Source organism: Cnephaeus nilssonii, assembly GCF_951640355.1.
Source record: "Cnephaeus nilssonii genome assembly, chromosome: X".
Lineage (NCBI taxonomy): Eukaryota > Metazoa > Chordata > Mammalia > Chiroptera > Vespertilionidae > Cnephaeus > Cnephaeus nilssonii.
Window position 1 is genome coordinate 89,207,297 of NC_137071.1, and position 26,458 is coordinate 89,233,754.

The 26,458-nt window shown below is 38.5% G+C and overlaps 1 protein-coding gene across 2 annotated transcripts in view; it reads left to right on the forward strand.

Moving 5' to 3' along the window:
* GABRA3 (gamma-aminobutyric acid type A receptor subunit alpha3) overlaps positions 1–26,458 on the forward strand; it is a gene marked incomplete at both ends in the record, with an annotated part of 224,130 nt that overhangs the window by 115,173 nt on the left and 82,499 nt on the right. For both annotated transcript variants that reach the window (XM_079765018.1, XM_079765017.1), the window contains 2 exons: positions 7,440–7,660; positions 22,920–23,002. In XM_079765018.1, the coding sequence (XP_079621144.1) occupies positions 7,440–7,660; positions 22,920–23,002 (304 nt within the window). The remainder of the gene's footprint in view (positions 1–7,439; positions 7,661–22,919; positions 23,003–26,458) is intronic.

The following is a 26,458-nucleotide window of genomic DNA, read 5'->3' on the forward strand; positions in this document are numbered from 1 at the left end:
TATATTCTTTAGTGGTTACCTTAAATGTTAACATACATACTTGACTTAAAGTCTGATATTTCCAGTCTCATCCCAAATAATATAAGAATGCATCAACTCACATTTTACTACATCCTCCTTCTATTTTACTCTAGTTATTTGTTCCACTTTGTTTTTATAGCCATTGCTAGAAACCTGATGCATGAAGATTTGTGCAAGAATAGGCCTTCCTTCTCCTGGCTGCCGGCGTGCCGCGGGCTCGCTCAGGCAGCCTATGCAGTGGTGGCTGCAGTGGCAAGCTCTTCACGCTCTGGCGCTGCTTCCTCCTCACCCTCCTTCTCGAAGAGTTCCTCTGTGCAGTGCTGGCACTCCCTGGGAGGTGTGGAGGAGAAGAGGTAGGGGGGAGCGAGGCAGGCAGGGAGGACTGGAGAGGTTGGGTGTGCTAGTGCGTTTCACTTTCCCATTGTGAATGTGGGATGCAACTGGCCTCTTTCCTCATCCTCTTCCTCCTCCACCCTCTGCCTCCTGCCCGCCCGCCCTCCCTCCACGCTCATCTTCTCTCCCCTTTTGATTTGGCAAGATAGGGAGGAGGGAGATCTGATAATTTGGGTTACTCTGTAGGTGGCCTCTTTCATCTATTCAAAACAAAGCTGAGCCGCCTGCTGCTGCCACCAAGGCTGCCGCCATCGCCCCTTGGCTGGTCCGGGGCTCCCGGGGCACGCTAACTGTGCACTGAGCGAGCTCCCGCATCCACACCTGTGAGGCTGCTCCAATGCTAGGGTTTTGTTTACCAGAGCAGCGGGGCAGGGGTGGAGTAGAGGGAGACACCAGACACTAGAAGCTACGACCTCAGGCACCATAGGGTTGCCTCTGAGGCCGGGGGCTGGGCCACAGGGAGACTGCAAGGACGGTTGACAGGTGTGGAGCACAGAAGGGAAGCCCTGAGGAGGTTCGCTGCCCAGAGGCCCGGAGTGGCTGGGGGGGCACTGCCATCTTTGTTGGATTAATTTGCATACTAACTCCTGATTGGCTGTGGGGTGGTATGAAGTGATGGTCAATTTACATGTTTATCTTTTATTAGTATAGATTATACTTTACAAAGTACCATTATTTGTTTAGTTTACCCTTAAGTTTGTCAACACTTATGCTCACTCTTCCTTCTTGCATCTTCCTGGTTGTTTCATTTTCAATCACATGAAGAACTTCTTTTAGTAGTTCTTTTCCTGAGGATCCATTCACTAATTTATTTATTCAAAAGTATTTTTAGAGCACATACTATATGCCAGGTAGAGTTTTAGGTGCTAGGGATGTAGCAGCAAACAGAACAAAGTCTTGGCTCTCATTGAACTTCCAGGTTAGTGGAATGAAAGAAATAGTAAGCAAATAAAAATACATTTTGTTAGTGCTATCTGATAAAATAATGCATGAAGAAAAAATAATGCATGGTAATGAGAAGGGGGATTGCTATTTATGATAGGATGGTCAAAGAATGCTTCTCTAATATGGAGACTTTTGAATGAGACCTGAATGGTGTGGGTGACCCAGACATGAGAAAATCAAATTTTGTGTAAAATTATCTTTATTTTGATCTCATATTAAAAGATACTCTAGTTGGCTATAGAAATATTTTGGCTCTTATTGTTGTTTTCAAGAAGTCTGCTATCATTCAAATTATTATTTCTTTGTAAGTAATATGCCTTTTCTATTTTGCCTTTTAAAGATCTCCTCTTTGGTATTCTTCAAATTCACTATATATTGGTTTGGATCTATTTTATTATATTGAGCTCTGAACTCATTATGCTTCTTAAAGCTAAGGATGAATATATTTCAATAATTTTGAGAGGCTATCATTCATTAGTACTTTAAGTATTGTTTCTCCCTCATGTTCTCTCTAACTTTAGAATTTTATTAGATTACTAGTAACCCGGTGCACAGATTCATGCACATTGAAAGGAAATTAATTAGAAGGTATCTCGTGGGGTGGGACTAGGCAAGATGGGCTGGGCACACCCTGGAGCCAACCTCCCCCAGTCACTCCCTAGTATCTGAGGAGTGAGCAGGATCCCTCCGGCAGGTGGGGTCCCTTGGCCTGGCCTGTTGGGAATGGGGCCAAAACCAGTTCTCCGACATCCCCTAAGGTGTCCCGAAGTATGAGAGGGCACTCTGCAAAGTTGCTGTCATACAGGGTGTGGAATGCAAATGCAATTGTGCAGTAAACCAGATTTGGGGCCAACAGTGTCCCAGCAACAACTTAACCCATGGCCAAAGGTGCAATCGCGGGGCCCTGCGAGGAATCGGGCTCCCTCCTCTCTGGTTTTGTGTGCGTCACCTGAGAACCACCGCTGCCAAGTAACTGTAGCTCAGCAGCTTCTGCGTTGGCATCTTCTCTCTGGTGGTCAGTGCGCATCATAGCAACTGGTTGGATGGTCGGACACTTAGCATATTAGCCTTTTACATATATAGATACTGAACCTTTCCCTTTCATATTTCATGTTACATACCGTTTCGTTTATCTGTCTGAAATTTGTTCTGGACAATTTTTCTTCACATGTATTTTACAATTTTCTAATCTCTCTTTAGTGATATCTAACCTTCTATGTAACATCTATTTTCAAGTTTATTTTTCTTTTACAGAAGATCTACTTAAAATAGACCTTTTAAAAATCTGTTCTTTCTTGCTCTTACTCCATAATGTTTGGATTTTTTCTAATGTTCTCAATATCTCCTTTGATGTCTGTGTCATCTTAATTATAGTTCCTTTATAATATGTTTGATTATTCTGTTATATTAAGTTATTGGAGAGGGTTCAGTTATATGTTATATGTTATATCAGCTGACTCTTTCTCATGACCATTTCCTTTGGCATTTGTTGTTGTGGATTGTGAGATGATTTTCAGCAAGCATTTATTTGTAGTTATGTCCCTCCACAATGTTTTTGTATTTGCTTTTGCAAGTCAGTCTAGAGGTATCCCCATCTGTAGACCAATTTTATGTTAATGTTTCTGCTTAAAAGCCCCAAATCAGGCAGATAGTATACATTTAACATCAATCCCATATATAATTAGGCCTAAGGTTGCTAAATCTCGGTAGAAATACTTCTTCTAAATCCCTCTTCATTCAGAATTCATGCTTGGATAAACAAGTTTCCTTTCTGAATTTTCATTTTGTGGACTGATTTTGTCTAGTTCATTTTATGTAATTAACCTTTTTGTTGAGGTTGAGTCCTTCAGGATCTTGGTTTTATGTAGGAGTCTAGTTCTAACATTTTACCTGGCACAGTCCTGATTTATACCTGTTGTCCTGGTATAATTGTTGATAAAACCTCCTATCACTATCAAAAGTGTTCCAGTTTAGACAATAAAGTATATAACACCCTAATCCTTAAGCAGGAATATGCTGGGTATTCTAGAGGAAAAGAAAAGCCAGATTGGGTAATCTGAAGAGGGAAGAATGGTTAAAACTGAACTCAGACTTATTTTGCTTAGCATAATATAATCAAGGTCCATCCATATTGCCCCAAATGGCAATATTTCATCTTTCCTTATGGGTAAGTAGTATTCCATTTGGTGGGGGGGCACACAATGCAATATACAGTTCATGTATCATAGAAATGAACACTTGAAACTTATAAAATCTTATTAACCAACTAGAAGCCCAGTGCACGGATTTGTGCACCAGTGGGGTCCCTTGGCCTGACCTGCAGGGATTGGGCCTAAACTCCCTCTCTGACATCCTCTGAGGTGTCCAAGATTGTGAGAGGGCAGTTCTTGGGTGATGCATGCCAGAATCGGGCTCCCTCCTATCTGTCTCCTGGTGCATCACCTGAGAACCACAGCTGCCAAGTCACCGCAGCTCAGCAGCTCCTGTGTTGAGCATCTGCCCCCTGGTGGTCAATGTGTGTCATAGCTACTAGTCAGAGTGTCTTCCCCCTGGTGGTCAGTGCATGTCATAGCTACTGGCTGGTTAGCCAGTCAGCTGGTCTGTTGGTTGCTTAGGCTTTTATGTATATACTAGAGGCCTGGTGCATGAAATTCGTTCATGGCGGGTGTCCCTCAGCCCAGCCTGCACCCTCTCCAATCTGGGACCCCTCGAGGGATGTCCGACTGTCCTGGTGGATCAGGCCTAAATGGGCAGTCGGACATCCCTCTCACAATCCAGGACTGCTTGCTCCCAACTGCTCGCCTGCCTGCCTTCCTGATTGCCCCTAACTACTTCTGCCTGCCAGCCAGATCACCCCCTAACCACACCCCTTCCAGCCTGATTGATGCCTGGCTGCTCCCCTGCCAACCTGTTTGCCCCTAACTGCTCTCCCCTGCAAGCCTGGTCACCCCTAACTGCCCTCCCCTGCAGGTCTGGTCCTTCCCAACTGCTCTCCCCTGCAAGCCTAGGTCCCCCCCAACTGCCCTTCCCTGCAGACTTAATCACCCCCAACTGCCCTCCTCTGCTGGCCTGGTCACCCCTATCTACCCTCCCCTGCTGGCCTGATCGCCTACAATTGCCTCCCTTGCAGACCTGGTCCCTCCCAACTGCCCTCCCCTGCTGGCCATCTTGTGTCCACATGGGGGCAGGATCTTTGTGTGTTGGAGTGATGGTCAATTTGCATATTACTCTTTTATTAGATAGGATAGATGTCACCCCAATAAATTTAACTAAAAAAGAAAATTAAGTAAAATATCATACATTTCACGGAGCAGAATTTTCAATGACATATCTCCTAGGACAAAGAAACAAAGGAAAAAATAAGCAAATGGGACTACATCAAACTAAAAAGCTTCTGCACAACAAAATAAACTATCACCAAAATGAAAAGGGAATCTACAGTATTAGAGAACATATTCACCAGTGATACATCTGATAAGGGGTTAATTTCCAAAACATATAAAGAAATCATACAACTCAAAAAAGGAAGACAAACAATCCAATTAAAAAATGGGCAAAGAACTTGAATAGACACTTCTCCAATGAGGACATACAGGTAACCAACAGGTACATGAAAACATGCTCAATGTCACTAATCTTCATAGATATGCAAATTAAAATGACAATGAAGTATCACCTCACACCTGCCAGAATGGCTACCATCTATAAATCAACAAACAAGTGCTGGCGAAGATGTGGAGAAAAGGGACCCCTCATGCACTGATGGTGGGAATGCAGACTAGTGCAGCTACTTTAGAAAACAGTATGGAGTTTCCTCAAAAAATTAAAAATTGAACTCCCATTTGACCCAGCCATCCCACTTCTGGGACTATATCTTAAGAATCCTGAAACAGCAATCAGAAAAATATATGCACCCCTATGTTCACAACAACATTATTTACATTAGCTAAGATCTGGAAACAGCCCAAGTGCTCATTAGTAGATGAGTAAATAAAAAAGCTGTGATACATTTACACCATGGAATACCATGCTGCTGTAAAATAGAGAAATCTCTTACCATTTGCAACAGCATGGATGGACCTAGAGACCATTATAGTGAAACTAGAGGCCCAATGCATGAAATTTGTGCAAGTTGCTTGCCCCTCACAGCTGTAGTGGCTTGCCTCAGCCCTCACAGTCCAGCTTCGTCTGGAAGGTCATCCGGACGGATGTTGGGAAGGTCGTTTGGCTGTCTGGTCTAATTAGCATATTACGCTTTTATTATTATAGATAAGTGAAATAAGCCAGAGAAAGACAAATACCACATATGATCTCACTTATATGTGGAATCTAATGAACAAAATAAACTGATGAAAAAAATAGTAACAGAAGCATGGATACATGGAACACACTGACAGCTGTCAGAGGGGAAGTGGGTTGGGAAATGGGAAGAGATTAACCAAAGAACTTGTATGCATATCTGCATAGCCCATGGACATAGATAGTAGTGTGGTGAAGGACTGGCTGGAGGGGAGAAGTGAGGTAATAGAGGATATCTATAATACTGCCAACAATAAAAAAGAAAATTTAAAAAAGAAGAGCTCAGAGAGGAAGGTAAGGGCCAGTTTATTATTTTTTTTGTAGGTAAGGGAAGGATATTAGAATTTATTCCAGGTATGATTGGAGGCCATTAATGGATTTTAAGCCAAAGGATTTTAAGCAGCTTCTGGTTGTTTCTTTATTTTGCCTGGCTACCTAAAGGTGTCCTCCATGCCTTATGTATTTTAGTGGTTAGCCAAGGATTTGGGCAGAGTTTGTACTCAGATTTTGGGACATACCCTCTCAGTGGTTATCCTGCTTCCAGGGTCTCCCCCTGAATTTTCAGCTCTTTGGCCAGTCTTGAGCTATATCATCTGAGATATTAAGCCAATAAGATTTCTGCCAAACTTACAATCATCACCCAGAACGGTTCTGTTATCTGTGATTTAGTGGAAGACGCCACTATTGTTTCTGTCTGCATTTTTTAAACATGAGGTCTTCCTCATATGTGTATAGTATAGTGGTTAGCTAGGATTTGGGGCAGAGTATATTAGTATACCCAGATTTAGGCTACCATTCCTACTGTGGCTCTTTTTCTTCCAGGACTCTCACCCCTAAATTTTCAGATTATTTGCCACTTTGATCAAATAAGGCTGTGTTATTGTACCATGTGAATTCGAGGTTTGGAGGAACACCTTTAAGAAAAAAAAGCCACAAATGTACTTTTAATCCATTGGTATTGCCATCTTCCAATGGTAAACTTTTCTCAAGTATTTGCCTGCTTTTAGTCACTTTCAATTGCTTTAAAATAGTCTATCTTTCTATTTATTTATTCAAATTTTATAATTAATAGCTATAAGAGGATATATCAAAATGATTTAGTCTGCTGTTACCAAAACATAGAACATTTATTATTTTAATTTGTGTTTATATTAAGAACAATTTTGAAAATGTTCATGTTTATTAACCATTTTTATCCATTTCATGAATTTTCTGTTAATGTCATTTACCCATTTTCTATTTGTGTGTTCCTTTTTAACTTATCTGTAAGAGTTTCTTATTTATTAACTATATTAAGATATTAATTCATCAAACATTTTTATTTGAGGCTCAAATGAAATATGTTCTAAAATTTAAAGTTTTGTATTTGTGGTGATATCTGCATAGCCCATGAACACAGACAGTAGTGTGGTGAAGGACTGGCTGGAGCGGGGTATGTGCCTTTGACCGGAATCAAACCCGGACCTTTCAGTCCGCAGGGTGACGCTCTAACCACTGACCAACCCAGATCGGTGTGGTTAGCTTTTATGATGTGCAGGGCAATGTTGGCAGTGACTTTCCTAAGCAAAATCTTGTCAGATATATTCTCTCTGTACTTACTGATCTTCATGGCATTATTTTTCAATCATAATCATTTGTTGTACTCACCCATATTTAGTGTAAATAGGCTGCTGCATCTCTGCATCAGAGGAAATATTGCAAGGTAATTAATATTTGCTAAGGACACTGTGTGTCCTTACTAGAATGCTACTTAAACATTGTTCTCTCTTTTTTGTCCCTAGGAGTACACCATTGATGTATTTTTTCGACAGACATGGCATGATGAAAGACTGAAATTTGATGGACCGATGAAGGTCCTTCCACTGAACAATCTTCTGGCTAGTAAGATCTGGACCCCTGACACCTTCTTTCACAATGGGAAGAAATCGGTGGCCCATAACATGACCACACCTAACAAGTTGCTCAGACTGATAGACAATGGAACCCTCCTCTATACAATGAGGTCAGAAAGTGATATCCCTTTCTAAAGTATACTTGGGGGTAGTACTAGGGTTTAAAGCAGCATGTTTTAGGCTATCCATTGAAAATTATTTCAAGTTTACAAATTATAAATGCACACATAGGTGTGTATTCTTAACACATTTGCAGATATATATATATATATATATATATATATATATATATATATATATATATAATATACACATATAAATTGAGATTTGGCCATATGAACATTCTAAAAAACACAGATATATGTTCATGATGTATAAATGCTGCATACTCCAAGACACATGTGCACTAATACACATGCATATACACTTTAAAAAACACTTAAATACACAGATTCACAGCCATATACATAGGCATTAACATTGTGATAGTCAGAATAGGCTAACTTTAACTAACAACCAAGTACTATGATGCAGAGTTATGAGAATCACATGACATAATGATGGATATTTTCTGAAACATACTGTGTGTGTGTGTGTGTGTGTGTGTGTGTGTGTATGTGTGTATATATATATATATATATATATATATATATATACAAAATTACAGCAGCATATGTTTAATGCCACATGGTATTGGAATGCTGAGGAGTGAAGTTTCCAAAGAACTTAAAACTATATCTTCTAAGCCAGCAGTCACCAACCTTTTAGACCTCACAGACCACCAGTTGGTGACCGCTGTTTTAAGCAATATATAATGAGTCATCAGAAATATAAAGTTGTGATGGTTTTTGTGCTTTGGGGGATTGTGATGGTTGTTATGCTTTGGGAGTAGAAAAGTATGATATACAGGATTAGGAAAAAAAAGCTTTACAGTTGTTTGTATGGAAAATAACACAATAATCTATACTAATAAAAGCTAGGTGGTCCTCGTGTGCAACGTCATCACAAGATGGGTGTCAGATGATGGCCGCGCACACAGCGGAGGTGGGGCCCAGTGGCCGCTCTGCACGGTGAGGCCTGGGGGTCCCGCGGCTCTGCGCAGCTTGGAGGAGGCCGGTCCTAGTGTCTCCACCGCCTCGTGCAGAAGAGGCGGGTCCCGGTGGAGGAGGCGGGTCATGGCAGGGGAGGGCAGTTGTGGGTGATCAGGCCAGCAGGGGAGTGGTTAGGGGGGTAATCAGGCTGGCAGGCAGAAGTGGTTAGGGAAAATCAGGCAGGCAGGCAGGCAAGCGGGATCGGGCCTAAACCGGCAGTCAGACATCCCCTGAGGGGTCCCAGATTGGAGAGGGTGCAGGCTAGGCTGAAGGACACCACCCCCATGCACGAATTTCATGCACCGGGCCTCTAGTCTCTATATATAAAAGCCTAAGTGACTGAACGACCGAATGACCGGTAGCTATGATGCACACTGACCACCAAAGGGCAGATGCTCAACGCAGGAGCTGCCCCCTGGTGGTCAGTGCACTACCATAGCCACCCTCCAGTGGCCAGCCAACCTCCCCCCAGCTAGCCAACCTCCCACGGTCCCTCCCCTTGGCAGGCTGGCCCCATCGACCCAGATCGGGGCAGCCGGCCAACCTCCCGTGGCCCCTTCTCCCAGCCAGCCAACCTCCCACAGCCCCTTTCCATGGCCCCGATTGGCCCTAATTGCTGGCCAGGCAGAGGGACCCCACCAACACACAAATTCGCACACTGAGCCTCTAGTAGATAATAATACAAGAATAACCTCCGTGTTTTGTGTACTCTCAACTGTAAACCTACTTTTGCCCAACCCTATATATTTTATTTTTTAAAAATCTTTATTGCCGAAAGTATTACATATGTCCCCCTTATTCCCCCTTTGACATCTTCTAGCCTGCCCCCATCCCCGACCCCTTGCTTCCTTTGGATCCCACTCTTCTGTCTGCCAATTATGGGTTTCCTGTTAGGTACTTAGGTGCTAATCACTGTCAGGCACTATCCTTTGGCTTTCTGCAACCTGCTTGAAGCTCCAAGCAATTCAGTTTGTGTCTGTCTCCACAGGCCAAGGCTGCAAGCAGGAGGGGCCAATCTGCCCTCTAATGTAGGTTTGTTAGCATCATGGGCCCAGGGCTGGGTCATCAATTTCCCTTGGTTCCCTGGGCTCCACCTCTGCCCTTTTTGCCTGCTAGCCAGCTTTCAATCTTAATCATTCAATAGTCTGTTTCTGAAAGGGCTTTAGGTGGGGGAGGTGCTGTTTAGCTTTCAGGGAATGTGGTAGGTGTGTTTTCCTGTCCCAGAGCTACTCTTCCATGAGTGGCCCAAAATATTACTCTGCCCTTGGCTGGACAGAGATAATCAGCTGGAAACAGAGCTTTTATCAGTTCTCCTGGGAGAAAATATCAGTCTGATTCCCAGGATATTGGGGCAGATCCCCTCTGCCCTTGTCCAGTCACTGAGGGCTCCTTGAGACTGTTCAAACCCATAAGCTTGGCCTCTGCTTTTGTTTCCTCAGAAAAGCTCAAAATGCAGGGTGTGGCATGCAGGGATCCTGAGGGTGGGGCAGGCTGTATCAACTAGGGTGGGTCTTATTTCTTTTCCCACCTTGAAGTTACTGGAAGGAGCTAGCTCCTTTCAGGAAAAATCGCCGTTTTGGTTTGGGGGCCTACAACCAAATGCTCCTGGCTGCTATTTTGCTAAATCTCCCCACAACGCTTCCCACCCCAGTCTCCTTAGGCACCACAAGTCCGCACCTCCCTCCCTGCACAAAAGCCTCGGGTGTAGCTGCAAATGAAAACTCCTGGGTTCTGGGAGGATGGAAATGTGAAATTACAAAGAAGACTGAGGATGCTTATTGAGAAGGGCAGAAGATGAAGTTTGAACAAAGGACTAGCCACCTGAAGATAGAGTTGGATGAATGGGAAGAAGATGACCATTGGGCCCTTCATTTTATTCTGAATTGGACAAGTTTAGGAAGATAGGAGTCTATGCAGAATGCCCTTGTGCTTATTCTAAAGTACGGAATAGAGGAGGTACAGAAGTTTAGAAGCATGATGAAGCCATTGGTTCCCTTACACAGTATATGCTTCACCTTGGACCCAGGACAATGGGTCCAGAGGAAGACCTAAGTTCAAGACTGAAAATAAATGCTTGGCTCTATTTGTGACACCATGATTTATTCATCTGGTGACCTTTTTTTTTTTTTTTTGTAAGATACACATTACCTGTTTTCTCATTCAGGTAACAAGGTAGCTGCTACCTTCTTGAAGACACTTAAAAAACACAAATTGGATAAGGTCTGAAGAACACTTAGAATTTTTTAGAAAGTGTTTGTTACTCTACCACATTACTGTTATTTTTGATCCTCAGAAATTATATCTGGATTTCATGAGAAAACTACAGAATGATAGCTTAGAAAAATCTTACCAAGGATTGCAGGGCTGTGTAACTAGGGCAGTTGAGAATGAAGCCTTGTCTTGTCTCATCTTGAGACCTCAAGACAGCCATAAAAATGCAGGCCAAAGCTCATTACCTGCTGCTTACTTCAGCAGCACACATACTAAAATTGGAATGATATAGAAAAGATGAACAGAACCCTGATCAAAGTGATGCACATGCTTATGAATTTTCCGTTTTATCAGACATGAATATATATGGAACTGCATTTCTATTAATGACATTTTGTTTATTGATGAAGATATGGATACATATGTTCATTGCATTTTTCTTTATACCTATGGTATATGAATGTTGCATAATACATAACAGTAAAACAGTTCCAGTGATTATTTGAGTATGAGGGACAAGTACTCATTGAATTTAACTAGATTTTATCCCATTGACTTGAATCATTCATTCAACCCATTTATGAGTGCTTATCATGTTTGTGGATTTTGGAATAAGTGCTGATCTATAGAGATAAATAAGACACATATCATGCTCTTAATGACCTTACAGCCCAATGGTTAAAGCAGATATGTGCACAGATAGCTGCACAATAATATAAAAGTCCTTAAACAGAGAGAGGTGCAAAATGTGTTAGAATTACAGTGCAAGGAACATCCAAAATCATGTTATGGCATCAAGGAAAGTTGCAGAAAGAAGGCAATGCTTATCCTATATCCTGAATCTTGAAGAAAGTGTAGGTACAGGGTAAGGTACAGGAGGGTATTCTAGGCAGAGGAAATAGCATGCACAAAGGCAGGTATTCATGAATTGACACAATTCATCATAAAACTAGGAATACATGATGAGCAAAAATAAATGAGGTCTCTGCCCTCACTTATATTTTAGTGGGGAAAACAATTAAATAAATCATGACAGTAAAGTAGAATAAAGTGAGTTTATGGTGAATAGCCACAATGAATTCCAGAGGAATTCACTTTTAAACCGAGACTAAAAAGAAGTGAAGAGTTAAATTAGATTAAAAGATAGAAAGAAAATGTTTCATAGAGAATGGGGGGAGGGAGGGAGACAGTGAGATAATGAGATAAATAGGGAGGGAGGAAGAGAGAGAGAGAGGAAGAAGAAGAAGGAGAAAGGGAAGGGGAAGGGGAAGTGGAAGGGGAAGGGGAAGAGGAAAGGGAAGGAGAAGGAATGAAGGCCAGGGGAATGAGGGAGGAGGTGGTAATAATACATTAAAGAAACTAAAAGAAGTTCAGTGTGGCTGGACCACAGAGTAAAGTGCAGAGAAGTGGCCTGGGTTGAAGAAGGGGTGCTTATAAGCTATGTCAGCATAAAAATTATAGGGATTCATTAAAGAGTTTATTACAAAAGAATGACACAAACAGATTTGCATTTTAGATAGATCACTCTGGGAGCAGTGTGGCAGGTAGATTAGAGGAAATCAAGGATGAAGATGAGGTGCCTAGTTTTATGAGCTGCAATGCTCTAATAATGATAGTAATAACAATTACTATGTACTACAGAGCTACTATTGCCACTTTATTAAAACAACTCTAATCTTAACAAAAACTATTCAAAATATGTATTATTTCTATTTAATTGATCTAGAAAGTAAAGCTTAAAATTAATAATGACTTATGCAAGTTGATGCAGTTATTAAGCAAATTAAGGACTGTCTGGCTTAAAACTACTGCTTTTTCCACTAAATAAGGTATTTTTTAAATATATTTTTTATTGATTTCAGAGAGGAAGGGAGAGGGAGAGAGAGATAGAAATATCAATGATGAGAGAGAATTATTGATTGGCTGTCTCCTGCATGCCCCCTACTGGGGATTGAGCCCGAAACCTGAGCATATGCCCTTGACCAAAATTGAACCCGGGGACCCTTCAGTCCGCAGGCCGAGACTATCCACTGAGCCAAACCAGCTAGGGCTAAGTAAGATTTTTTTTTAAAGGATATGGATCTATTATATGTTCAAAAGGTAGCACTGGTGGTATTTAGTGCCTGATTGGAAGTTGGTGGGGGTCATGATGTTGTATGAGTGCTTCTTGTAAGTAAATAAATCCCCTAGGATAATGGAAGTACTAAAGGTTAGGAAAAAATGATAATCCAAGTGTTAACATTTTCATTGAATGTGGATGAAAAAATAAGCTTTTGGAAAATAACAGTGATAAGGAAGTATATTGGGAAATACAGCCAAATAAAATACCTGTTTGGAAATATTTCTGCATGACAGATGAGGGATAATAGTTTGAAAGTGATACAGCATGTTTATCCTGTAGTTATAGGGAGACATTATTGTTTTTTTAAAAAGTGAGCAACATGATCAGATCATTCATGTTATAGTTCAAATATGACAGATTTAGAATATATGTTCTGTAGTAAGACTATGCCTGGACCTTCCTTTGTAAAATGGGTTGGATCAAAACAATACTTGCCTCACAAGGCAGTTATGGGGAATGAATACGGTAAGCCATGTCAGTTGCTTGACATATGTCCTGGAACATGTCCACCTTGTAGAGGTGTTTGTGTTAATGTCCCTACTTTTATAATTACTTTGACACAATGGAGTTTTGTAAAATTGAATACATTGCACAGAGTGTCTTCTATGTATTAAGCTACACAATAATAGGGTCCTATACTTAATGTAGAATTAAAGAAAATAAGCATTCATTTCTCCATCTTGCATCATCAAGAAGAAAGTGGTATTTTTTCTGAACCAATTAAGAGGCTTGCTGTCATATTAGACCTTCATGCCTTCCTTTATTCTTTGATTATATGAGTCAGTTGGGGTGTTTCAAAGAAAAATATTTTGAAAGATAAATTGTGCATGATGCCAGGACTTCAAATGTTAACAGCAAATCTCTTCTCTTCCTACTTTAGATATAAATGGCTTGCCCTTGTGTCTTCATTATAGACAATACCTGTGAAATGGTCAGGGACCAGGGAAAGCATTTAGGTCACATTGCTAGTTGTATATGATTTAATGTAATCAAAACAACCAATCATTGATAGCTTTATTGCACATGGTCCTTTTTTTGTAATGACTTTAGGAGATTCCACTTATAGTTCTTTATTCATTTAGCTCGCAACTAACTCACAGAAGTGGTTCATACTTTAGTGAACCTCACTCTAATGAACAGAAGTAAGAGCATAGACCAGTGGCCGGCAAACTCATTAGTCAACAGAGCCAAATATCAACAGTACAACGATTGAAATTTCTTTTGAGAGCCAAATTTTTTAAACTTAAACTTCTTCTAACGCCACTTCTTCAACATAGACTCACACAGGCCGTGGTATTTTGCAGAAGAGCCACACTCAAGGGGCCAAAGAGCCGCATGTGGCTCACGAGCCGCAGTTTGCCGACCTCGGGCATAGACGATAGAGTGGCTCATTTTGGACTCTGAGAAAGCTTGTAATGAGGGAAGAATCAAGTAATAGTACAAGTCCTCAGTCAATTACAAATTATTCTCTGCACTTCACATGGTGATGTTAACCCCTACCTTCTAAGAGCTCATATCTTGCAGAAATGATAGGACACATTTTTCACTGTATTATAAGGCATAATAGAAGTTTCACAAACAGCCAGCAATGAAGTGCTGTGAGCTAAAAATTACACGTTTCATCATGATTTGGAGGTCTGGGCCCAGATATGGGAGAGCCTCACAGGGGAACTGATATTTGAGCTGGAAGGATGGAAGAAAGAATGTACTCCCAACAGGTCCTCACACATTTGTTTCATTTTTGCCAGCTGCAAGAGGAAATTGGGGTCTTGAACTAACAAGAATTTCCTTTATTCTCAAAGGCAAGATGCTGATCTCCAAGCAGATTGAGTTAAAAAGCTCACTCTAACACAAGGGGGATTTACAGATCATCAGAAGGTTTCCTCTAGTTCCAAATAACATAGCTATTTTAGATGCTACCCCTAAACAGAGTAGAGACCTATGTTGTAGTGACATGGACTTTAAAATTGGAATTAAGAGCTCCAGCTGTGAGTCCCAACTCTGGCACAGATCAATAGTATAACCCTGGATAAGGCATTTCTCCGCTCTGGGCCTCAGTTGTTTTTTGTTTGTTTGTTTTGTTTTGTTTTGTTTGTTTGTTTTGAAAAATGGGCTGAAAATACCTGTTCTGCCTATCTTGCAAAAATAGTTATTAAAAAAGAAACATTTATTGACTATCCAATTACCATACTAGGGATGGGATTACAATGATAAATAGAGATGCTTCTCTCAAGTTGCTCACAGTCCAGTGCAGAAGACAAACACATAAACAGGCTGATAACATTATGTGTTATTAAAAATGATCAAAGAAAAACAATTTAGGCAACACAAACAAACTTTATTAACACATCATGAAGTGAACAGACTCCATAGGGAGAACTGCAAAATGGGGCAGAAGGCAGGAAGCTTTTATAGGATAAAGAATAAAGAACAAAGAAGAAAAAACTAGAAAAGATCTGATTGGTAGGGGCACATAGTTAAACATGTTTGGTATGAGAAGGCCTGGAGTTGCCTTGGCATTTGGAGATTGTCTGATTGGATATACTATGTTTCTGGTCAAGCAGAGTTTTACTGGGACAGGAGTTATTTAAGTTTCAGTTTGTTGACATGACCCTCCAGGCAGGAGTAGCATTATCGTGGGGCTAGAAGGTTATTTCAACAGTGATAAAAACTAAAGTATTTGTCCATAGTGCTCTGGGATTTCTGTGAGCCAGAGAACTCAACTATGCCTGTAGGGCACATACAAAGCATTGTGGAAGAGGTAATATTTGATCAAGGACTTGAAGGAAATTCGTTGCACATATAAAGAAAAAATGGCATTCCAGGCAGGGGGGAAAATCAATGTGTACAAAGACACAGAAGCATGAAAGCTTTGGTAAAATCACAAGTATTTGAAGATGGCTGGAGAGTTGGGGACAGTGTGAATATGAGAAAATGTGGCTAGAGCTATACATCTGAGTAATTGTTAAAACTGAGATGTGCTTCCTCTAAAAGCTAAATGCAGTGGTAGAGTGTTGACCTTCCAGTGTACTGAAGTCTTTTGCCTATAGTTCCAGGATTTAATGTAAAGCCTGAGACAACTGGGATTCTTGTGACTAATATGCTGCTGGGTTTGGGTGGTTGATAGTGGTATATTTCAAGTGACTCATCCTCTACTTCTCTACTGGTAATCGCTATTAATTTACTATCTTTTCCTTTTCACCATAAATCCCAGATCCTGCCCTTTAATCCACAATGATAGAAATAGCCTGTCTGGCATATCAGCCACTCCAGAAGTAATGTTTACCCTTTGGTTTTTAGAAAAAAAAAACACAACAAAACAAAACAACAGTTCTCTGAATGCAGACCAGATTGTTCCACTTCTAAAGACCTAGGTGACATATTGACTAGGGGCTCATACTGAGCTCCAGAGACACTTGTCCCTATAAATTTAAGCTACTCCTTCCTCCATCCTCTCAATGTGTTGACAGTCTAGCTGAACAATAAATGCATATACTCAATAACATTTAGATGTTTAACTGTTAGGACTCCAGTTAGTTCAGGAACATATTTTTTATCTAGATATGTTTTTCCTATTTTATGCCCCCATTTGAAGATTTTTATTCTATATGAAAAAAAATCTAGGAATAATTTTATATTTTTCTGTAGGGCAGTTGTTAATAAGTAGGTTATTCATGTCTGTTTTCTAATTTTTAGAATTCTCAATTGAGTTATGACATGTATATTTTAAGGCCTGCAAATATTATGTGCATTGTTCCCCAGCATTATGGGTAAGAAATGTGTTCTAGCCCTAACCGGTTTGGCTCAGTGGATAGAGCGTCGGCCTGCGGACTGAAGGGTTCCAGGTTCAATTCTGGTCAAGGGCATGTACCTTGGTTGTGGGCACATCCCCAATAAGGAGTGTGCAGGAGGCAGTTGATCGATGTTTCTCTCTCATCGATGTTTCTAACTCTCTATCCTTCTCCCTTCCTCTCTGTAAAAAATCAATAAAATATATATATATTTAAAAAGAAATATGTTCTAGACATTGCAGTAGTCAAAGGTTAAAAAATGGGAAATTAGCTTAGTAAAGTGAGAGGCATTATCAAGATATGAAAATGAGAGCTTCATTTTCCAGAAGGGTCACTTTCAGTATGCCAAAGGCAAATGGACACTGAAGACATGGATGTAATAGCATATGAATTGGATTTTTTTTTCTTGTTGGCTTAGTGCATTGGGTGAATTCCCATTTAAAAGCAGATGACTTACATGTGATAGTCAATCTAGTTCAAGAAACATGTACAAAAAAATCCTAAAAATGCAAAGCACTACATAATAAGTGTAAAATAAATACTGTTTTTTGTATTAATGATAAATTACAATATAAGAAATCATAAAATAGTATAGTAAGAATAATCTCTGATATGTGTGCTCATTTTGAAAATGTGCATATAGTCAAACCTTGGTTCTCGAATGTCTGCCATCTTGAACAGTTTGTTTCTTGACCAGGTTGTGCACAGGAAAATATCTCAGTTGTCGAACAAAACTTGACCCAAAGGCCCTTTCATGCTGATACCCTTCTCTCGGATGGCAAAGGAGAGGATGCACGATTATGAGTCAATTTACCACTAAACCTCGCATTCTTACCATCTCAGGAAATTGTGCTGTGAATATTTTCATGTTGTTTTTAGCTTTTGTTGCTGCTTATTATTATTAAATGCATACAGTAAGTCACCATAGGTCCTAGGAAGGTTAGTGATAGCAACAAAGTAAAAATGAAAGTTGTGAGAACAACAATAGAGCTTAAGAAAGAAACAATTGCAAAGTATGATCGAGGTGTTCAAGTGTTGTCTGATCTGGCTACTGGTGAAATTGATTATTCACATAATTTTAAAACATAAGAGACCATCAAGAGTGTTGCTGTTGCTAAAGGTGTGAAAGTGTTCGTGAAACAATGATCACAGGCAATTAAGAAAGGTTCAAACAAAATCATTTGGGGGTCTGGAATTGATTAATTCAATTTATATTATTTCTAATGGGAAAAATGATTTTTTAAAACAAATCACTTTTCAAACAGCCTTCTAGAATGAATTAAGTTTGAGAACTGAGATTCCACTGTATTTCCAATGAAGATCAGATAAGGGCACCAAATAACCAAGTCACTAATTTGTTTCAATTCCAAAGAAGTAGAAAAGAAACTATTTACTCAGTGGCTTTAAGTCTATAGCAGGGATCCCCCTTTTTTAAAGTTATATGAGATCTTTATTCCAAAATGAGATTTCTTATAACAAATGATGGTTTAGCCCTAGTAATTTTCAAATCAGCAAACATTTATTTGGTTCTATTATGTAGAAAATAGCATAGAAACTGCCCATGAAGGAATACAAAATTGAATAGCAGGATAAAAAGGAATATATGTAGAGCAAGCATAAGTTTGAGACAATTTAAGCAACAATTTACAATTATAAACAGTGTAGCAATGAATAAGCATGTGGATATGTGTTTTTATATTGTTAGAAGTGTACTTTCAGAGCAAATACAAAAAAAAGAAAGAAAAATGTCCATTCAAATTGTTAATGCACATTGAGTTTTGTTGGATGTTGCCAAATTTTCCTCCAAGAAGGTTGTACCAATTTATATTTTCACCAGCAATGTATGAGACTGTTTACATAGTCTCACCAATAGAATGAGTTATTAAATGTGTAAATTTTCTCCAATCTAGTAGATAAGAAATGATGTCTCCATATGTTTTTAATTTGTATTTCTCTAATTATGAGTGAGCTTGAATATCTTTTCATATGTTCAAAGGCCATTTTGAAATCATTTTGTGCATTGTGTGCCCATGATTTTTGCCCATTTTCCATTAAGTTTTCTTATTTTAAGAGTTCTTTATGTATTAAGGATATTAGCCCTTGTTTATGATATATTACAAAAATTTTCTCCCAGCTTATCAGTAGTCTTTTGATTTTTTGTTTGTGTGTTTTCTTTGTTTTGCTATGTGTGGTAGACATAATAATGCCCCTAAAAGATGCCCATGTCCTAATTCTCAGAAACTATAAATGTACATGGCAAAGGGTATTTTGTAGATATGATTAAATTAAGGACCCTCAGATGGAGAATTTATCCTGGCTTATTCAACCATCTGAAATAATATCACAAGAGTCCTGAAAGCTAGGAATCATTCTTAGCTATGGTGAGAGGGAAATATAAGTGTAGAGAAAAGATCAGAGAGCTGCAACATGGCTGGCTTTGAAAACAGAGCAAAGGGCCATGAGTCAAGGAATATAAACAGCATCTAAGAAGCTAGATAGGCAAGGAAACAGATTCTCCTCTAACACCTCTGGAAAGCAACTCTAGAGTAGGAATTCTTAACTCAATGAGAGAGTATAGCATAATCACTGGTTTAAACATTTTTAAACTACCATATTCCACTTACTGTTTATCCCTTATTTTATGCCCCTTCCCACTTTGAGATTCAGATACATGTACTTTTTGCCCAAGGTAAAAACAATATTACCCATGGGTAGCACATACTGTAGGAAGCAAATGAAATATTGAGAATCACCAGTGTGTTGAAATTCAGTGGAAAAGACAAGAACCCCATTGTTTTATTCTGGATCTCAGTCCTTGGACTTCTTGTCTTCCCTATATACCATCACCTACCTCATAATACCATCCTATCTTAGAGCTTTAATTAGCATCTGTAAAATATAAGCAAACAAAGCACAGAGAATGGAAATAAGTTGCACACCACTATGAAGAGGTAGAGCTGTGTTGTAAATTTAGTAGTCTGGCTTTGGAATCCATGCTCTTCAAGGCTGTGCTTAAATCCCACTTCTGCTTTTTAATTTTATAAGAGCTTTTCTTGAACTATCATTTACATATGCTAACATTAATCTGTTTTAAGTTTCAGGGATTTATATTAATATACAGAGTTATGCAACAATAACCAAATGTGGATTTATAACATTTCCATCACCTCCAAAAATCCCTTCAAAAATTTCCAGTCACCATCCATTCTCAGCCCTAGTCCTTGGCAACCGCTAATCTATTTCCTGTATCAATAGATTTTCCTTTCCTAGATACTTAATGCGAATGGAATCATACAATATGTTTCCTTTTGAACAATATATGCTACTTTTACTTAGCATAATGTATTTGAGATTATCCATGTTGTGTGTATTCCTTTTTGTTAATGACTAATATTCCCTCATATGGATGTTTCATATTTTGTTTATTCATTCATCATTTGATGGACATTTAGATTGTTTCTGTGTTGTTGTTTTTTTGGCTATGATAAATAACTCTGCTATTAATAGGTCTTTCTGTGGACATATGTATTCATTTCTCTTGGGTAGTGGAGAATTGAAGTGGAACCATAACATTTTAAGGGAAGTTTATGTTGAAATTTTAAAGAAACTGCCAAAATGTTTTTCCAAAGTGTGCTTTAGTATTATATATTTCCACCAGTAATTTATGAGGCTCCATTTTCTCCAAATTTTTGTCAACACTTGATATTGTCAGGTTTTTTACTTTAGTTATTATAATTCACACATAGCAGTGTCTCATTGTGGTTTTAATTTGCATTTCCCTAATGGTTAATAATGTTGAGCACATTTTCATATATCCGTATGCCTTTTGTGGAGTGGTGTTTATTCAGATACTTTGTCCATTAACAATACTTAAAAATTTCCAAAGTGGACATCTTATGTTAAGTGTACTTATCACACAAAATAATAATTATTATTATTATTTAAAAAGAGGATAGGGAAATTTTTTGGAGTGGATGGAGATGTTTATGGCATAGATTGTGGTGATGAGTATACTACCCTGAGTACAGTAAGGGTGCTTTCTGCTGCAAAAAAAGCTTAAAGAAGTCTTGAAAGTTGTGGCAAGGGAGAGGGAAGGCAAGAAAGGAAGACAGTATAACACAAGAGGTTAGAGAGCTTTAGGATATGTTTAAGAGCCAATGAAAAGAGCACAGAATAATTTAGCTTGTGAGGTACCTTGCCCTCATCAATCTCTGCTTTCTCCTTTCTGCTCTGCTTAGGAGGGATGGGCAAGAAATAGATGGAAAAGAAGATAGGAGAGTTATTATAAATAAGTTCTGGTCCTAATAAAAAACCAGTGCCTTTTGCGTTTTGCTTTGGTAATCTATTTGTCGTACTCTTATTTTCCATGTCCCCAGGACTGCTGGGTAGATGTAAAGTAATTTTCCCTCGGAATTACTCATAAGAGGCAGTATCTTAAAAATACTAAGTGAAGAGAAGAAACACAATATTTTTTTATTAAACTCATAGAATATTTAAGTGTCCAACACAAGGAGCAGGTTTCTCAGTGAAATACATTTCTCTTATATCAAACTCTTTGAGGCATAAAACCTCCTTTAATACTTAAAAACAAAGAGTGGATCAGTGAGATATAGACTAACTTGAGAATTGAAGTTTTCTCCAGGACATATGGGAAATTTTGTAAATATCTAAGGGATTAGTTAGAGCTGCGAGGACATTTGCTATCTAGTTCCAACCTCTATTGCTTAGATAGGGAAACTGAAAATAAAAGATGGGTAACTATTTGTTGAAGGGCACACACTTGCTTGCTGCCTACTGGCCTAGGTAAGGGTCTTGCTAATACACATCTAAGCATGCTTGCTTTAGCCAACCTGCTTTGAGCAATATCTAGTGTTGCTATGCTGATCATTTGTGAGGTGTCACATATTCATCCAGTTTTAACAATTAGCCAGGATTGGAGGTGCTTACCAGTTGGCAATTTACAACTCGAAGAGCATGATAGGGATTGAATCCAATATAAGCAGGATTTATATAGGATATCTAGAAACAGCTCAACAAATCTAGGTCACAAATAACTCTAAATTTTTGCTTGTGGGTCCCATTTCTATGTAGTAGGCTACTGTCTAGGCCAGGGGTGGGGAATGTCTGGCCTGATGGCTATATAAGGCCCGATAAATAATTATCTGGCCCTGCCAAGGCATTAGGCGTGAGTTAATTAAATGTTTGACCAAATAAAGCAGGCTAATTTTTAAGTTGATAATTTTGTATGGACTGAAAATGATATTATAAATATCTAAATATCCCTTGGCAGAAAAAAGGTTACCACCCCTGATCTATGTCAAGGAAAGTTAAGGTTCAAAAATTTTGAAAGAAATTGGAAAGGAAACCTTGGAATAGATTATTTGAACATATTAAAGAAGGGGAATGAGTATAGGGCATGGCAAATCGTACCCCATCCAGTTTTCCATTGAGGAATCCATGCACAGTCTCTCCCATATGTTGTCGCTGTTAAGAAACCATGAGCTCTTCAGACTTGATTTCTAAGGTTTTGGATGTCTTTCATCACCTTTGCATTTTTCTGGCCAGTTGCTGTGTGTGTGTGTGTGTGTGTGTGTGTGTGTGTGTGTGTGTGTGTGTGTATGCGTGTATGCATCTGTTCTCCAAGAGCCATCTCCTTTAGCAAAGCTATAGTAGTTGCTGTGAGCAGCAGAGCCATCTTTTGTGCCTGTTCATTATCAGAATAATCTTTCTACACATCTCTCCTCTCCAGTGAAAATTTTAAATTGGTTAACTTGCGTGATAGCCTACTGAGGAGAATTACTTTAGAAATTATTAAAAAATAAATGAATCAGAACCTGCTGTTTTAAGGTTTCTTTGGATGGGGGTAGTAGTTAAAGGAGCTCAGCTAGGGCATAAGTTATATTTGTTTTACTAAAGGTGGTAAGGTGGGATTCAGATCTAATAAAAAAATCTAAATACTGAATGGTGCTGTGAGAGGCTATCTGCTTCATTTACTCCATTCTTTGTGTTCATAAAGATGTGGATCTCCGTGAACCTAAACCAACAAAATCCAGTTATTCTTAGGAGCACTCTATTGATAATAATTGGAACTCAGCTTTATGTTTAATACCATTCAGTTTAGCTTGACTTCATTTTCTGTTCTCCTTACTTTTAGGTTAACAATTCATGCCGAGTGTCCCATGCATTTGGAAGATTTTCCCATGGATGTGCATGCCTGCCCACTGAAGTTTGGAAGCTGTATGTATTTTCTCTCTTTCTGTTTGCCTGAGTCTTTTTTCAAAAGAAATTGAATATTCAATATTCTGTGCCCCTAGTAATTTCTAAAGCTGAGGCTTTTAATCCAGGCTGGTATGAAAACAGGGAAGGGAAAGTGGGGTTGAGTAGTATTAACTGATCAGGAGAAGGAGACAGTCTTGAATAGAATTTTCGTTCTACAAAGCAAACCTTATTTAGACTAATTTCATGTCATTAGATTGAAATATTAACATCTGTTTCTTAAATTGTCCAGAAGACAGAGCTTGTATAGATTCCTCAAATAGAATGTTATTATATTTTTGAAATGCCTATTCTACCTGTACCCTCATATACATCTATCCAATTCTCTATAGTAAATGGTAAACAGGAAGAAACTCTGGAGATTTTCTCATTTTTACAGTATTGCCCTTGCTGGTAGCTGTAAATATGACAGAAAAATTAGTAGCTACACAACCCATTTTAAAATAAATCAGAGAAATAAAAATTGAAAAGAATTTGAGTGAGTTTCTTACTCTCAATTTCAGAGTAAGTTTTATGTGAGTCATCAAAGCAATATATCAACGTCTGTGTTGATCATGTCTAAATTAGATTTAGCTCTGTATTTTGAAATAGACAGAGCATTTGAAAAGACCCAAATAATTATGTTTGACATATTTTTTTCAATCATTGTCAAATATTTACAGATTGTGTTTCAAGCTCTATTCTAGGAACTTGGAATGCTTCCATGAATAAAACAAAAACCCTGCCCTTGTGGAGCTTATATTATAGAGGAGAGTGATGATGAAAGATAAAATAAACAATGGATAAAAAGTAAAGTATAAAGTATGTTGTAAAGTGAGAAGCACAATTGAAGACATGAAATTACTACAGAATAATGGGGATAAGTCATGTATAGGTGGACGATAGGTGTTGCCATTGAAATTTAAAATAGGGTTATCAACATATGCCTCTTTGAAAAAGTGACGAGTGGAAATTTTAAGAAGGAAAAAGTGTTAACACAGCTATCTGAGGCAGTTGTGCTCGGGTGGAGAGAACAATCAGGGAAGGGCAAGACCATTATCAGAAAAGTGAATGATTTTTTCTGAGAGCATCAAAGTGGCCAGTGTGGCTAGAGTGAGCAAGGGAGAAAGCACTAGGAGAAGATTAAATCAAAGAGCAGGCCAGGTCATCTAGAGTCTTGTAGGACATTAAAGGGCTTTTAATTTTATTTTGAGGGAAGATGGGGAATGATTGGAATATTTTGAACAAAATAATTATATTATCTGGCTTATGTTGTAAAAAATCATTATGGATGCTCTGGGAAAGAGAGAAGCAGGGCATCCGGTTATAGGTTATTAATATTTCAGATGAGAGCTGATAATGGCTCAGATTAGAGTGATAGTGGCAAAAGTAGTGACAAGTAACTTGATTCACATTTTTAAATAAATAAGAGAGTATGTTTAAAAGTATTTAAAAGATCAGTAATTTAGAATATATTCAAACCCTGAAAAAACTGAAAAACACCAGCTAATCTTCATGTGTTTGGATCTCTTAGCAAAGTAAGTAGCACTATACCAAATCAAAGGTCAAAATTGCCAGTTTGAGGTTTATTTTGCTTCTCAAACTTATTTCCTGAAAGAGCAATCACAGGGTTTATATATTGTATGCATATAGGCTTATTAATATATAATTTGTAAGAATAGCTCACCATTAGCAACATACAGGGCCACAAATGCACACTTATAATAAGCAAAATCAACTGATCAGATCAATATGTACTTCTGTACTGATCCCTGGAAATTTCAAAATTTTCAACTCAATGTGCCATCATTTCCTGGTTTTGCTTTTTATTTGACATTAGTAGATTCCTTCAAATCAGTAATGTCTCTATGTCTATTATTAAGACTTAATTCTTATAGTAAAATTGTAATGCATTTTCCATTTTGCTGATTTATCAACTACTTTTCTCAGTATTTGATATTCAGGACAATATATAAATTTCCTGGTAAATTCCAGGAAAGAATTTCCACATAGAAACAATAGTCAGGATGCTGGTTACCCTTGCTGGGGGTTGTACTTGATAAGGGACACAAAAAGTACTTCTGGATGCTGATGATATAGGATGTAAGTGTGATGTTTTGGAAAAGCTATCTGGACTAGAGATTTAATTTAAGCATCATCCATATAGGTGATATTTAAAGCCATAACCTGGAGATCAATAGGAAATATTGTATATAGATAAGAATATCAAGGACTGTTTCCAAAGTCACTACAATATTTAGAGGCTACAGAGAAGAGAATAACTCAGTATATTGAAGGACAGGACAGGTGAATTATGAGGAAACTTAAGAGAACATGTTGCCTTGGAAGACAAAGTGCATCAAGAAGGAGAGAGTGATTTAAATTCTTAAAGTGTGCAGTTAAAATTAACCTTAAATAAACTCTAATGGAAAGCAATTCTGGAATGGTGGAGTAAGGACTTCTGAAAATACATTCCTCCATAAATTGCCAAAATAAATTTTCTCCAAACTCTAACCAAAGGTTCACAACAATCTGAGGATTGCTTAAAAAAACCAAACCAAACCAAAGCAACCAAACAAAAATAACCTGATTCTTAGTAAGACCAGGGAACCCTGTTCTCATCCTCTTCTTCCACACTCTCCAGATGCTTTGAGGATTTTTAAAAAATATACTTTATTAATTTTTTTACAGAGAGGAAGGGAGAGAGATAGAGAGTTAGAAACATTGATGAGAGCCCTGGCGGGTTTGTCTCAGTGGATAGAGCGTTGGACTGCGTACTCAAGAGTCCCAGGTTCAATTCAGGTCAAGGACATGTACCTTAGTTGTGGGCACATACCAGTAGGGAGTGTGCAGGAGGCAGCTGATTGATGTTTCACTCTCATCGATGTTTCTAGCTCTCTACCCCTCCCCCTTCCTCTCTGTAAAAAATCAATAATACATATATATATATATATATATATATATATATATATATATATATATATGTATTGCATTGTAATGCATTTATATATATATATATATAAAAGAAACATTGATGAGAGAGAAACATCGATCGATCAGCTGTCTCCTGCACACCCCCTACTGGGGATGTGCCTGCAACCAAGGCACATACCCTTGACTGAAGTCAAACCTGGGACCCTTCAGTCTGCAGGCCTACGTTCTATCCACTGAGCCAAACCGGTTAGGGCGAGGATTTTTTTCAATGATAAAAGGGTCAATCTATCAGGAAGATATAACTGTTATAAAGATATATATATATTCACCTAACCATATAACCCCAAAATACATGAAGTGAAACTGATAGAATTGAAAGGAGAAATAGATAATTCAACAATAATAACTGAATATTTCAATATTCCATTTTAAATAAAACAATTAGACCTAACATCATCATAGAAAGAGAAGACAACACTACAAACCAACTAGATCCAACATTTA